Source organism: Carex rostrata, chromosome 1 (assembly GCF_964058835.1).
Source record: "Carex rostrata chromosome 1, lpCarRost1.2, whole genome shotgun sequence".
Lineage (NCBI taxonomy): Eukaryota > Viridiplantae > Streptophyta > Magnoliopsida > Poales > Cyperaceae > Carex > Carex rostrata.
The window spans coordinates 19,950,555-19,964,924 of record NC_135918.1 but is presented as its reverse complement, the minus strand read 5'-3'; the positions used below and the strand labels follow the sequence as shown (position 1 = coordinate 19,964,924).

The 14,370-nt window shown below is 33.4% G+C and overlaps 2 protein-coding genes and 1 long non-coding RNA gene across 4 annotated transcripts; 1 reads left to right on the top strand and 2 right to left on the bottom strand.

Moving 5' to 3' along the window:
• Positions 1 to 349: 349 nt before the first annotated feature.
• On the bottom strand, positions 350 to 1,068 carry LOC144563123 (uncharacterized). The gene is made up of 2 exons (XR_013514269.1): positions 982 to 1,068; positions 350 to 896 (listed from the first exon to the last, which is right to left on the bottom strand). It is a non-coding gene; the product is annotated as an uncharacterized LOC144563123 (long non-coding RNA).
• Positions 1,069 to 1,154: 86 nt separating this feature from the next.
• LOC144563110 (uncharacterized) lies at positions 1,155 to 4,439 on the bottom strand. 2 transcript variants are annotated; one of them, XM_078312504.1, is made up of 10 exons: positions 4,290 to 4,439; positions 4,138 to 4,208; positions 3,925 to 3,985; positions 3,527 to 3,702; positions 3,369 to 3,435; positions 3,050 to 3,189; positions 2,309 to 2,814; positions 2,155 to 2,189; positions 1,838 to 2,038; positions 1,155 to 1,297 (listed from the first exon to the last, which is right to left on the bottom strand). In XM_078312504.1, exons 1-7 carry the CDS (start codon positions 4,351 to 4,353, stop codon positions 2,407 to 2,409), a joined length of 987 nt encoding a protein of 328 aa, XP_078168630.1. In that variant the 5' UTR covers positions 4,354 to 4,439; the 3' UTR covers positions 1,155 to 1,297; positions 1,838 to 2,038; positions 2,155 to 2,189; positions 2,309 to 2,406. The 2 variants fall into 2 exon arrangements, with proteins under 2 accessions (XP_078168630.1, XP_078168638.1); XM_078312512.1 differs by having other exon boundaries at positions 3,527 to 3,699; positions 4,290 to 4,437.
• A 2,801-nt stretch (positions 4,440 to 7,240) lies between these two features.
• LOC144545031 (protein FAR1-RELATED SEQUENCE 6-like) lies at positions 7,241 to 8,020 on the top strand. Its single transcript, XM_078293618.1, has 2 exons — positions 7,241 to 7,327; positions 7,409 to 8,020. The coding sequence occupies exons 1-2, from the start codon at positions 7,298 to 7,300 to the stop codon at positions 7,703 to 7,705; spliced, it is 327 nt and encodes a 108-aa protein (XP_078149744.1). The 5' UTR covers positions 7,241 to 7,297; the 3' UTR covers positions 7,706 to 8,020.
• The last annotated feature ends 6,350 nt before the right edge of the window (positions 8,021 to 14,370 follow it).

Genomic DNA, 14,370 nt, shown 5'->3' with positions numbered 1-14,370 from the left:
AATTTTCGGAAATCTCTTTCGAGTTTACCAGCACTTTTTCAATTTGGCAATTCTCTGCACTAGTTCGTACCAAAAAAGTCGATCCATTTGGGCACAGATGGCATAGAAAAAATGATATATATCATATCTAACAGTCTCTCATTTTGACATTTTTATTTCAAATTTTAAGTTAATTCAGTTCTAAAATTATACGAATTCAAATGATATAGGCACAAGATTTGGATCATTTATTCGGATCAAAAGAATGAGATTTGTTAATAATTTTTTAAGAACAACGTAGATGAATTAACACAATTCCTTTAAACTATAGAACAATGATACAAAAAAATACAAAAAGGGAAACAAAATGAATTGTTGCTAAGCCAATACAAGGCTTTTAAATTTAATACACTCAACATTGAATGTTGAGAAAAAAAAAATATAATAATTGATAAAAAAATTGGTACATAAGATTAAAAACATAGATAATTTATGAAGTTGCTATCAGCCTCTATAGAAAGCTATCATACGCTTCTGTATATTATTTGCGGTTGTACCCTTCAAGAACTCACAATTCCAATAAGTTAAGGGGGGAGGGGGTGTTCAGAAAATGTGGTAGAGAGAGAGAGAGAGAGAGAGAGAATTGCACCTTATGGACAGAAGGATGCATTTGCAAATAGAACCTCATTTAGGTGCAAATGGAAAAAAACTCAAGCAACCCAAATTGTGGTTTGACGAGTCACAAATGAGTTTCAAAACACAAAATCTTCTTGCCCCAATTCTTCATTGTCCCAATTAAAAACTGCATCCAAATCATCATCATTTGGCACAGATTCATGTTTGCCAGAATTATCCAAATCATTAGGGGAAGCTTCAAAATTTTCCTCTATTTCTTCTTCATTCTTCCATTTATCAGCCTTATTTTAATAAGAAACAATGCACACTGATCAGAAATCAATATTACATTATTGAAAAATAGGTATTATCGAGTTAGAGATGAACCTGATATGACGGTTCCGATTCTTCCGGTGCAACTTTATCCGCTTGGATCTCCAAAATCTCTATAACCTTCTCAAATTGTGAATTATCTACACCCAAAAATTTTTTGAGAAATAAAATACAGTAAACACTTAATAAACAAAGTAAAAATACAGTAAACATTTATCAGCTAATCGGTGAGTCTATGTGTGATGGCATCACGTCCACGTGTCGGGTGCTTCTTATCTTCACTCTTGAATTTTAATTTTATTTGGTGTCTTGTTCGATTTGGGAAAAGCTGTTGTATCATTGCAAAATCCGTACCAAACTGACGTATCCCCTATAACATAAACAACCAAATAAATGATAACAATAGATTTAGACAAAAGAAATGGCAATCAAAAAGGAGGAGGGGCTGGATCCTCTGAGATGCTTCAAGTGGTTACTTTTTTAATTTTATTTTATAATACTCCATAGATATATTTTAGCAACCTTGTGGAATTTTCATTATGTTGGATATTCTTTCCCACTCTTTAGAGATGTGTAATATTTTCTGGTATACTGTTTCAGTTTTTTTTTTCTGGTTTTCTGGTATACTGTTTTCTGTTTTTAGGGTTTCTGTAAGCTGCTTTCAGTTTTTCAGATTGTGGTTTTTGGTATACTGGTCTCAGTTTTTCAGTTTCATACTTTCTGGTAAATTGTTTTCAGTTTTACAGTTTTTTTCAGATTGTGCTCCGATGTATAGATGTATGCTCTGATGTATAAATTTGTACTGTAATCTCTATATGCACAATCTTTTGTATAAATGCATATTGTAAACTCTATATGTAGTGTTGTAAACTTTATTGATATCAATAAGAAAAGAAAAAAAAAATGTAACCTTGTAGAACAACTCGGTTTCAGATTGCGTCCACCGACTGGAGGAGGTTCTGTTAATATAGGTGTGATACAGTGATAGTTCAACTTTTTAACGGTTGCTTGAAATGTCTCCTGTGGGGCCGAGTCTTGCCGGCTGGGTTCTTCATCCCCTTCAAAATCAAAAAACTCGAATTCATCCTGCTGTCTCCTTCTCGGCATCGAACTGTTTCACATGAAATAATTGAAAGTGATATGCCAATTTTGTTAGACATTCATGAAAGTACAATGCAAAAAATTAAATTAGATTAAAAAGTAAAGTGAAAAATCAATTACAAATACCTTGCATCACCATTCCCTGAGGCCGCCTCTTTGTTCTGTGTTAGTTAAAATGCAAAAAAAAAATATCTATATATATTACCAAGGGCCCACACAGATTTCTCAAAAGCCAATACAAATCAAGTAAAATCGAACGAGATAGAGAAGAAAACCATACCCATTTCTTCTCCTTAGCCTCGGCCAAGAGAATGAGGTTCCTTATGCTGATTTGTATTTCACTACTGTATCATGGCATCAGAATTCAGAACTGACATGCTACTGGTACCAGTTCATATATAATGAATGTATACCTGTCCTTCTCTTACGCCGGATTCGATGAGATAGCTTCCCCTTTTTCTTAGGTGACCCCTCTTCTTCAACATTTGCACCGGCAACCGTGCTGCCTCTGGTTTTCCTTTTCGAACGCTTTTCAACATCAATCAGCGTTTGCTTCTCTGGCCTACCCGTATCCTTTTTCTCTCTAGTATAACCTCCATTAATGGGGTCTTCATTAGCTTCATCTGTTTCAATTATTGGATCATTGTCATCCGAAAAATTGAAAATGTCATCAAGGTCTGGTGCATCTTCGTTTTCCTCATTTCCTGTGCTTTCGTAATTCGTGCCTTGTTCATCGTTTTGTGTATGCTCTTCAAAATTGAATTCTGATGCATCATTTGCTTGAATCTAATTAAAGAAAGGGCAAATGAAATGAGAAAGCAGCAATATATGTACAATCAATAAATGGAGTAAAGACTATTAATAATGTAGAGCAACATACAATTTCCATTTCATAAACACCACCACAAACTAAATACAAAAACACTGGAATGCATTTCCTAATAATAAATTCAATTCAGGGGCACTACCAACCCCTAACATAGATCAGAAGTAGGCCTAAGAAAAAATGAATTGAACTCACCTCCTCAGAAGTAACAGAACCTTGATTAATCAGTCTGTCTGGTGACTCAGCACTATATTCCTCGGGAACAGAGAAACGGACCTTTTTGCCCTTGCCCTTCTTTTCATTTTCTTTAGGTTGCAAATTAATGGTCGCCTCAGCTGTAAAAGGAAAAATAGTTCATTAGTCACCTTGATAAATGACAGAGATCAGGAGTGCTTATTTGGAATATTGAACTGAGCAATATGATTTCATAATGTGCAAAATCCGTCATATTTGGTACCAGTAAACTAGTTATGACTGTAATAATAAGTATCTAAAGAAATTGTAAAAGGAATACCACTGGAAAAAAGTGGGTCCAGAGAAACATTATCAAGAAAATAAATCTCTGGAAATGAGGTCGGTGCCTGAAATAGATAACAATCAGTCGTGAAAAAGGAAATTTATTCAAGAAAGAAAAAAGTTAAAAAAAAAAAAAAAAATAGAATTAGAAATTACCTCAAAATCTGACTTACTGAGATCAACCCCAGAACTGAAATTCCCCTCAGTTTCATGATCTGGCATTTCAGTTCTATTGATATCAGAGGGTCCATCAGAACCAGGTGCAGCTGGTTGTTTCCTCCTTTGTGGTTGCAACTTAGTTTTTGGATTAGAAGAACCTTCAAACTTATCTGCTTGTACAATTACATTGCCAATGAAAAAGGAAATAAATAGAGAAATCATAAAAAAATACACATGGTGCACCGGTGATCTTGGTATAACAAAGAAATGACCAGTTTTGGGACTTCAATGTTTTTTTGCAAATCACACCCTACAGTTGTATATATTCCCGAAAAGTCCTAAATCTATAGCAAATGATACATTTGTTAGGAGAGAAAAATCATGTGTACGTGTACCAGTTGCCGAGTTGGGAAAAGAAGAGTTGTCTATGTGGGCACCTAAAGGGGGATCTGCATGCTGCAAATTGTTCAAGTAAAAAAAGTTATTACAGTTAAACAACCATATGATAAATCATTTCCCTAAATCGCATGATAATTGTTACTATTCATCATAGTGCTACTGGTAGCGGTCAAATTGAAAGGAGAAAAAAAAAGAGAAGTGGGACCCACCTGAGACTGACGAAGAGAAGGTTTGGGCAGGTTCTTCACATTCTTTGGTTTAAACTTAACTGCTTCTTTCTCTGTCAGTAAGGAAAAAAGGCAGAGCATGATGAGAATAGTATACAATTGTCAGTGATACAGATAGAATGGAAAGACAGTACCTTTGTTTTGCAGCGGCTCGAAATCATCAAAGAGATCATCGAGTAAAGCCATGTCCTCGGTCATACATACAATCAATCAATCAATGACTCTGCAATGGAACAAGAAGAAGAAGAAGAAATACTCTAAGTGGGGCCGGGTGGAGAGAGAGAGAGAGAGAGAGGATAAGGTGAATCAACGGTGGGAATTGATTAAGATAGAAATGAAGGGTCAAGATCGGTCCAGGTTCAGAAATCAGAATTGGCCAAAAAGGGAACAGAGAAAAACAAAATAAAACCTGTTTGAGTCGCTCCGTTGGGCAAAAATCCAATCCGCACGAATTTTGAAACGAATCAGAATCAGAGGGTCCAGATTTTGAGTTAGGAGCATAGAAGGCAACCTCGGACGAGTCAGACCGGAATCGGACCAAACCGAGCCGAGTTTTGACCGATTTACGCGGAATAGGGAAAAATCAGGTTTAACAGTGTTGACTCGGCCGATCAAGCAATTCTTCACGCCTGTTTTTATTTATCATTGTATTCGTCTTTAATATTTCAAAAAAGAATTTTGTTTTAAATTTATTTTATCGAGTTATCTTCCTTAAAATTTATTTTGTTATTAAATAACTTTTCATAGGAAAAGGAGATATATAGAGAGAGTGGAGTTTGCCCCCGAATTTCTTGAAATAAAAAATAAAATAGCTCCACGCCTGTTTTTCAGTTCGTTTTCATAAAAGAAGTTTTATATAAAAAGGAGTTGATAAAATGGAGAGTCTATAAATTAATGTTTGTCTATAATTAAATTAATGCAGCCTGATAAAATGGAGAGTTAATTTATTGGAAGAGGCATTTGGATTTTTGGTATGAGTCTGAGACACTGTTATGTGTTATGTCATGGAAGCGGGTGTGTGAGGACTGAGGAGTCCATATATATCCTCCAAGGTAATATATATATATATAGAACGTTAACATTTATGTTTAAGATATCTTACAACTCAAGTGACTTCTATGCGAAGCATGAAATTAGAATGTTCAATTCTATTTCCCTCCTTTTGTTAAGCATGACCGGAAAAGTTCATTAAGGGGTCAATGTCTTGGGACAAAAAGGGCAAAAGAAAAGCTTGTGTGAAAATTGAAAATAAGAGAAACCACAGAAGGCCCAAACGAACTTTTATGGGTTGAAAATTGGATCACGACAATGGACGTTTCCGATATTTTTCAATCTGTGAAACTGTCTAATTGGAGCAAATCATCTACCTCATTTTACGTATAAATTAAGGGGGCACCATCCGTCTGGAAAACTCGTATTTAAACACATTAAAGCGTAATATATAGATTCTGACTCGTTACTCGTATCTATATTGAGATGAAATGAAGTGTATTAGTAAGAATTTAGTAGGGTTCAATGGAATTGAGTTTAATATAATAAATGTAGAATTTATCTTTATGATCGAATATTAATTGTATAGTTCTCACATTATATATATTACAAACTACGACAAAATTATATATATATATATATATATATATATATATATATATATATATATATATATATATATATATATATATATATATATATATATATATATATAGAGGTAGGCTAATAAACAATCGATTGTTCCTAGTCTCCCGTGCAACTAAGTCATTTTCTGATTTTTAAAGACTAAATAATCGATCCAAACCGTTAGATGTGATCTCCATATTAAAATGTGCTAAGAGACCAAATTTTATATTTTTTGGAATTTTTTTACTATTTATTAAGCCACTTTGAAAATCGCTGATCCAACGGTGGCTTAACCAATAAGTAAAATCAGAAGCTACCGTTGGATCAGCGATTTTCAAAGTGGCTTAATAAATAGTAAAAAAATTCCAAAAAATGTAAAATTTGGTCTCCTAGCACATTTTAATATGGAGATCACATCTAACGGTTTGGATCAATCATTTGGACTTTAAAAGTTGAAAAACGACTTGGTTGCATGAGAGGCTAGGAACAATCGATTGTTTATTAGGTGTAATACGCATATTACGGTCTTAGGTGTAATACGAAATCTGAGCTCTTGAATTTTCATCAAAATTCGTGCTGTGAACTTACGCTGGATCAAACACTAACGGAGTGACTCCGTTGAAGTTTGAAATGGTCCGTCTTCTCATTTTCTCTCCAGCGCGAAACTCTCCTCTTGCTCGCACCATCTAGGTTTTCTCTCTTCTCCTGCACTCCATTGCTTTCGTCTCTCTCTCAACCCCCCTCCACCTCTCTCACTCGAACCTTCTTTGATTCGGCTTCCTCCTCCAGTTCCCCCTCCGTAACTCCATTTTCTCCTCTCTCTCTCTCTCTCTCTCTCTCTCTCTATTTATGATTGAGTGCTTGATTAATTGTTTTTTTTTTGTTAGATTATTTGATTTATGAAGGCACCCAACAAGGTTGGATATAGTATTGTTCCCACTCGTGTTTTTTGATTCAGTGGATGTTATTTTGGTCCAATTAATAAAATGGTTTTCTCAATTTGATTACAAATGGCACTTTTTTTTTTGAGATAAGCTGACAGAAGCTGCCAGTATTGATTAAAAATAAAGGAGGTACATCGTTCTGTACCAGTATGGTACACCTCAGCAAAGAAAAAACTGAAAATCAGGAAATAATAAAAACAAAAAAAACATCCAAACTATTTAACCACCTAATTAACAATATTTAAGCCATAATGACATTTCTTGCACCGCAAACTCAGCAATTAGCTTGGTAGGCTTCCTTTCCTCTCTGAAAATGACAGAATTTCGAAACTTCCAGATGCAAAAAATAATCTAATTGGAATCAAATTTTATTTGATTACAGATGGCACTTGTCTCAATTTGATTACCATAGACTCACTCATATTTTTGAATCAAATTTTTCATTGAATCCTATAGTTTGGTCTGATATATAATTTTGATTCAACAAATGTAGTTTGATCCACTGTTGAGATGTCACTCTTGGAGATGCTTCAAGTAGTGTAGGCTCATTCAATGAAGCTCATTCCTTGGACTCGCCTAGAATGGATAGCCATGGCATCATAAAACTTCGGGTAATTATTTTTTTTTATATTGAACTTAATTTGTTCCCTTCAAATATATTGATCAAGAGACTTATTTTTTATGCCAAACAGATGGATGGCAATGATCCTTATATTGGATTTGAGGAATTTCTATCTCTTGAGTATCCCATAAATTTGGAAGGAGAAGATTTATTAGCAATAGAAGAAGAAGAAGATTTAGGAGTTGGAGAAGGACATGGGGAGGAAGGGGAAGGTTATGAGCAACGAAAAAATGAACAACAGAGTGTAAGAAAATTAGAAGAAGATGAGGCTACTATGATGGACACTGTGCAACCTTGTGTCGGCATGGAATTTAAGTCCGCTGATGAGGCCTACAATTTCTACAATGCCTATGCTGGCCATGTTTGATTTAGTATTCGAAGAAATACACGAACTACATCAAGAAATGGTTTGTCATCTGTTAGACTTGTTTGCTCGAAAGAAGGGTTTTCTTTAAGTCAGATAGCTGAACAGAAGCGAGGGAGTGAGCGTTCAAAAAGTGTGAAGACACCTGACCTGAGAGGGAGTATGGGACTACTAGAACTGGTTGTACGACATGTTTCAGGGTAAAGTTAGTAAAAGGAGGAGTTTGGCGCGTGACTGTTTTTATAGATGACCACAACCATGATCTGATTCTTTCTCCATCTAAGGTTCGAAATCTTCGATCACAGAAATGCATCATTGCAGAAGATAAGGAAATAATCAGGGACATGAGTCATTATTGTAATGTTGTATTGTAAAGTTTTTTAAATAGAAAATTGAACATTAATGTCATTATTGTAATCACTTGATTTTAATTGTAGCGCAAAGAAGATCTTGCTAATGGAAAGATAATGCGAGAGGAACAGAGAAGTATCAATGAGAAAGATAGCATGGTCAATTAAGCCTAATTTGCTAAATGAATGTATGTGTTGTCTCAAAATAGAATGTGGTTAACTACAAAGAACGTTCTGTTTACAATATATTTTGTTGTAATTTAAATTGCTTGTTGTCTCTTTAATTTTGGAGATTTGATGGATATATATTACAAGCTATTTTAGTTGTGAAGTACAAATGGAGATTTTCTCTAACTTGGAAATATTCATTTGTTGGGATGTTTGCTCATATTTGTTTCCAATGTGTATATTTGTTTGTTTCCGGTGTGTAATTTTGAAACTTCTTTTACTTGTATATACAGCTCATAAGAGTTCAAAACATTCACACAGTTCATAAATTTTGCTCCACATGTCTTAGTTTTCCAAAAAGTGATACATACCTTCTCATATATATTTTTACAAAAACACACACACCTATATATCAAACTTTATAACTCTACAATTGTTTTTTCGTTCTTATATGGCTCATAGACCCTTGTACAAATCATCCATCGGTTAACAAAATGTCTTTGCATGCTCTCTTTTCTCTCAGAAAATAAGAATTGATACAACCCATTGCAAAGCATCCAAATGCAACCCAGGGGCTAAGCCGCTCACTTGAATTATTTTGAAAATACACAAGAAATGCACGAATAGTCTCTCTATAAGGCCGTGACACACCATCCCATAAAGGGTCTTCACCTTCCACTATCTTGTGCCTATCCAAAATAGTTGAACTTTAGAACTGCTATTGTATTGGTACAATCCATTTCTGTACCTTGACAGAACTTAATTTGTTCAAAATTCCAAATAAACACAGTAGAAGGAACCAAATTTGGAAAAAGAAAAATGAACACAGACTAGTTTTTCAGGTTGCTCTGATAAATGTCTTCTTTCATGAAAGCTCACCTAAAAGTTCGTATTACACAGTAGCTTGGTGTTAAACCAAAATTTGCTTGTTTGCCCCAAAATTAATAGTTTCCAGCAATAGAGTGAGAGAGAGAAAGGTGAAGAGGGATCGATGGCAATTACCAAATCAGAAATTACAAGATGAGGAGGCTGCAGCGCGTCGAGCAGCCTTTCGACATAGGGAGTGGGACAGAAAGGGAGCCGTTGCGGACCTCGGGACCTCGACTGTCGGAACAGATTCAGTGAGGGAGTGTCGGCGAGATTCCAGTTGAATGCGCGTGAGAGAGCGTGACGACACGATTCCATTCTGAGGGAGAAATGCAAAGGCAAATTGAACGGACCAAATTTGGGAAGCAATTCTGAGAGAGGCAGAAGCAATGGAGTTTGATTCCATTCTGAGAGAGGCGGAGGGGGGTTGAGAGAGAGACGAAAGCAATGGAGTGCAGGAGAAGAGAGAAAACCTAGATGGTGCGAGCAAGAGGAGAGTTTCGCGCTGGAGAGAAAATGAGAAGATGGACCATTTCAAACTTCAACGGAGTCGCTCCGTTAATGTTGATCCAGCGTAAGTTCACAGCATGAATTTTGATGAAAATTCAACAACTCAGATTTCGTATTACACCTAAGACCGTAATATGCGTATTACCATAGACTCATTCTATATATATATGATAGATAATACAAATGACACAATAAGTAATTTGGATTACAACGTATCAACTTCTCTATAACATTGAGAAAGAAAATATATATCGCCAATCATAATTCTATGTTTGTCGAAATGTAAGAGGATTCCAATGAAGATAAACTGACAACCAATTAAAGTTTCAGTTCTACATTTATGGTATTAAACGATTTTTATTACATAGAAGAAGAAAATTAAGAGGATTCGAAATGTAATATGCGGGCTCCACTGCGCGCACGGCCCCAGAGGCCAGAGCCCAAGCACAAAAAAACATATTTAAATTTTCATAAGAAATATGTCAAAGTAAACAAAAACTCTTAAATAGAAAAAAAAACAATAATAATTCCCACCATTTATTTATACTAATAGTTTATAACTTTATTTATTTTTATAATAGCATTATAATAAGAGTAAAAATTATTTTTTCATCCTTTAAGCTTGCTTATACTCAACTTCTTTAGTCTACGGAATTTTATACAATTAACTGGTTTCCACGTGTGACAAAAAAAATTCAAGTGTAATTTTTGCTGGCCCACGTTTCGAGTGGGGAGGTAAACAATTTTTTTTTGTTAATAATAAAAAATTTAAAATTTATATAACAAAACAAAATTGTGAGGTGTGATTTATATAATTTTTTTTTCTATATATACGTACATAAATTATTATTATTTTTCAATTTGAGTTATATATATATCAATAAATTAAAAAATCAAATTTATAAATTATCCATGTCAATGTACTTATTTTATGAAAAACACACATTAATTAATGCGTGATTTTCATAAAATAAGTACATTGACATGGATAATTTATAAATTTGAGGATATGTAAACTTAATTTGCATGAACATGAATTTTTTGTAATAATTTTAGATTTCTGTTTGATATCTATCTATAGGATGTGTATGTCTATGATATTTAACTTATGATTTGTATGTGATTTGTATGCCCAGAAATTATAATTTAGCATATTGGGTCAGCACATATATGAAAGTTGGTCCAATAAATAAAAATGTTGTTTTTTTAGATTCAATAAAATATCAGGATCGGTTCTATTAAAAAACCGATCTAGATACCAATTTTTATTCAAAAAAGAACATTCAAAAAACAATTAGGATCACTTGTACAGTAAAACCAATCCTAATAGTCTATATTAGGATCAGTTGTTCTATACAATCGATTCTAATAGTCTGTATTAGGATCGGTTGTATAGAACAACCGATCCTAATAAATTTAAATCTAGATCGGGTACGTTTTAATAAAACCGATACTAATTATTTTTTAATGGGTATTAAAAAAACAGGAAAAAACTATTAAGATCAGTTCTCCTAAATAACCGATCCTACTAGATATTAAGAATGATCGGTTTTTAAGAATAACTGATCTTGTATTTTTATTCATTAAAAAAAAATAAAAATAAGTATTTGGATCGGTTGTATTATAATAACCGATCCAGATAACTATCTGGATCTGTTCTTTATTAACAACCAATCTAGATGTTTAATTTTTCATGCGAAATTTTCTTATAAATTTTTTTAAAATAAATTACATATTAATCTGTATCGATTTTTTAAAAGAACTGATCCAGATTATGAACTATTAGGATCGGTTCTTCGGTATAACCGATCCAGACTAATGCCTATTAAGATCAGTTATAATAAACAACCGATCTTGATAATTTCTATTTGGATTGGTTATTTAACCGATCCAGATTATTGTAGTATCAGTATCGCCTTCATCATGATCAGTTGTATTCCGATACAAATATACGTATATAACCGATCCTGCTTCCATATTTTTCAGTAGTGTAAGAAAGAGGTACCTTTTCAAGCAAAATTGGGCTTTGTTTCTTACCTTGCGATATGTTAGGATGGATAGATTTGATCAGTTTTCTCTAGGGGTACTGACAATGGGTATGATACGGATAGGGTGGAAGCATTTTCATACCCATACCCACTAAGAATGATCTTACCCATATTTTACCCTTACCCATTAAGATTTGACCTTACCCTACCCTACCTACTTGTTAAAATTATCGGGTAACGAAATGGTAGCAGTTGAATAATGAATAATACGACTATAATAATTAGTTTTATTATATTTTACAAATAGAACATCAAAATTCATTTCTTTCGCACATATACAATGATATCACTAATAAAAAATAAAAATAAAAATAATTGTGCAATCAATTTTCAACTAAATTATATTTTTTTATAAAATAAGAAAATTCAAAAACAAAAATAGATCTTTCGAAAAATTTAATTATTTAATTAAAGAACAAAACATACAAATAAAAATAATATGTTTAATATTTTTCTTACAACAAAAATAATACACTAAATAATAAAAGTACTCACTAATTATTGCTAAAATATTATCATATTATTATATTTTATATAATTACCCTATAGGGTAACAGGTACAGAATAGCCTTTATTATCTGTACCCTTACCCATTTAGCTAACAAAAAAACATTCTTACCCATACTCATACCCAATAAGCTAACGAAAAAAATTATCCATACCCGCCTTATCGAATACGGTACGGGTCGGGTAAACGGCTAAAAGGGTATCATTGACACCCCTATTTTCCTCTCTATTAATTTAAACTATGAAAACTTGAATTTTTCTTTTTTGAACAAAAATAAACATTTAAGAGCTTTTGTACGTAGATTAGCCCATTATTTTGAATCTTTAGGAATGTATAATTATTTTGAGATGAAATGAACAATTTATTTTATTTTAATTGTAAATTTCTTCAAACTGAAATCATGTACAATCTATTTTATTTGTTGAAGTTTGGTTCAAAATATGTGGTGGATGTTCGAGAATAAAAACGTTGAAAGTAAAGTAACACTATATTTCAATTATTGAATAGGCAAGTTTAACACAGAATATAACTCTTAAATATATGATAATTACACTTGTCCACTTGTCCGTAAATAAGCATAATGAAATCCAATTGATTTTGCAGTTTTACACAGTTTTCTATAATTAATTTTCAATATGCGATAATACAGGATAAATATTAAGTGACATGACTAATATGTCGTGATTTGATTATGTCACATGATTAAATTTTTTATTTGTTTTACTTGACATGTCACGATCAAAACGGAGAAGGACAATTACATCACGCGAATAGTCATGTCATATGCGGCTATGCTGTAACCACACATGATGTCAACAAACAAGATATAAATGGTCACATTAACTATTTTTCGGATTTTAAGTTAGTTTGTTGAAAAAAAAGATCAGAAATAATGCTAAAAATATGAAAAATTGCAAAAATAAAATAAAGTAGAAAAACAATGTTGAAAAAATTGATCACATGCATGAACGTAATGTGATGTGCCGTATGGATCGAGCTAATTATAACGACTTGACTAATTTCCTTCACTAAACTGAAATATTCTTTAAAATTATAGGAATCCGTAGCATCTCATAAAAGTAAGCTGTTGGTTAGTTTGTAATTGTGCTATCAATCGTATAAATGTTCCATTTGCCATCCATAGGTCAGGTATAACATAGTAAAATATATGTTGTTAGTCGTGTTATGTCAAATTACTAATACAGGTGATATAAAATTTATTGAATAATCACAGCCAATTAAAGTCCTTGAATAGAATTAAAAGAACATATGGAAGCATTACATATCACCAAAAAAGTATACAAGTTCAAATAAAATAGTATAAGATCGAAGCAAGCCAACGAACTGTGATCAGGGAAGTTTCAACATATTGTTACAAAGGGAATTAATATGCTTTATTTTCCATTTGTCTCCTCCTTGCAACTTATAATTGACCACTCCCGAACAATATAAATCGAGTTCTTCAAGGTTGATAAAATATTGCAAGTCAGGAACTATCTCCAGTTGCTGACATCCCAGATAGAGTTGGTTGAGCATGGACATAGCACCCTCCTCTATATATTTTCCGTTCCTCCAAATCATCTACATTGAGTGTCAATCGATGCAAGCGACCAAAACCACCCATGGAGCAGATCATCTGTTTTCTATCAACTACTTCAATGGATGACATAGATAGTTTGAGTACCCAGAGGTTTGGCAACTTCTCTAATTGAGGCATCGGGTCTTCCTCAAAACTAACATGCATAAGTGTTAGCTTAACGAGATGAGGTGGGAATACAGTATGGTCGACAACTTCTTTCCTCGGCCATATGCCCGTCACCAGGTAGAATGAGTGCAAACAGTTGTGCTTTCTAAATGATGAGATGCAATCAGGAAATGTCATAGGGTTGGCCTTTGACATTTCTAAATGCAGAGATCCTAGATAATTTAGGTTGCTTAACAAATTGATCAATGGTTCTCCAGCAACATATATTGGTACAACAATTAATCCCCAACTTAAGCATATTGGGAAAATTAAGTAGTTTTACAAACCAGTCTTGCCTTACTTTCACCCCTTTTAAAGTCAGTAAACTTTGCAAGTCTGTTGCGGATGGTGGTCCCTCTAGAGCTCCACAGGAAGAACAGATGGAGAAGATGATATGGCTCAACTATTTATTACCCCAAAAGGAAGGAGGCAACTTACCGTAACGTTTACAAAACCATGTACGCACCGTTTTA

Bases quoted from the DNA above. Each gene is read 5' to 3' on its own strand.
- LOC144563110 (XM_078312504.1), bottom strand. From the start codon at position 4,353: ATGACCGAGGACATGGCTTTACTCGATGATCTCTTTGATGATTTCGAG. The intron at 3,436-3,526 runs GTAATTTCTAAT...TATCTATTTCAG, and splicing joins TCAGTAAGTCAGATTTTGAG to GCACCGACCTCATTTCCAGA. The intron at 3,190-3,368 runs GTATTCCTTTTA...TTCCTTTTACAG, and splicing joins GGACCCACTTTTTTCCAGTG to CTGAGGCGACCATTAATTTG.
- LOC144545031 (XM_078293618.1), top strand. From the start codon at position 7,298: ATGGATAGCCATGGCATCATAAAACTTCGG. The intron at 7,328-7,408 runs GTAATTATTTTT...TATGCCAAACAG, and splicing joins ATGGCATCATAAAACTTCGG to ATGGATGGCAATGATCCTTA.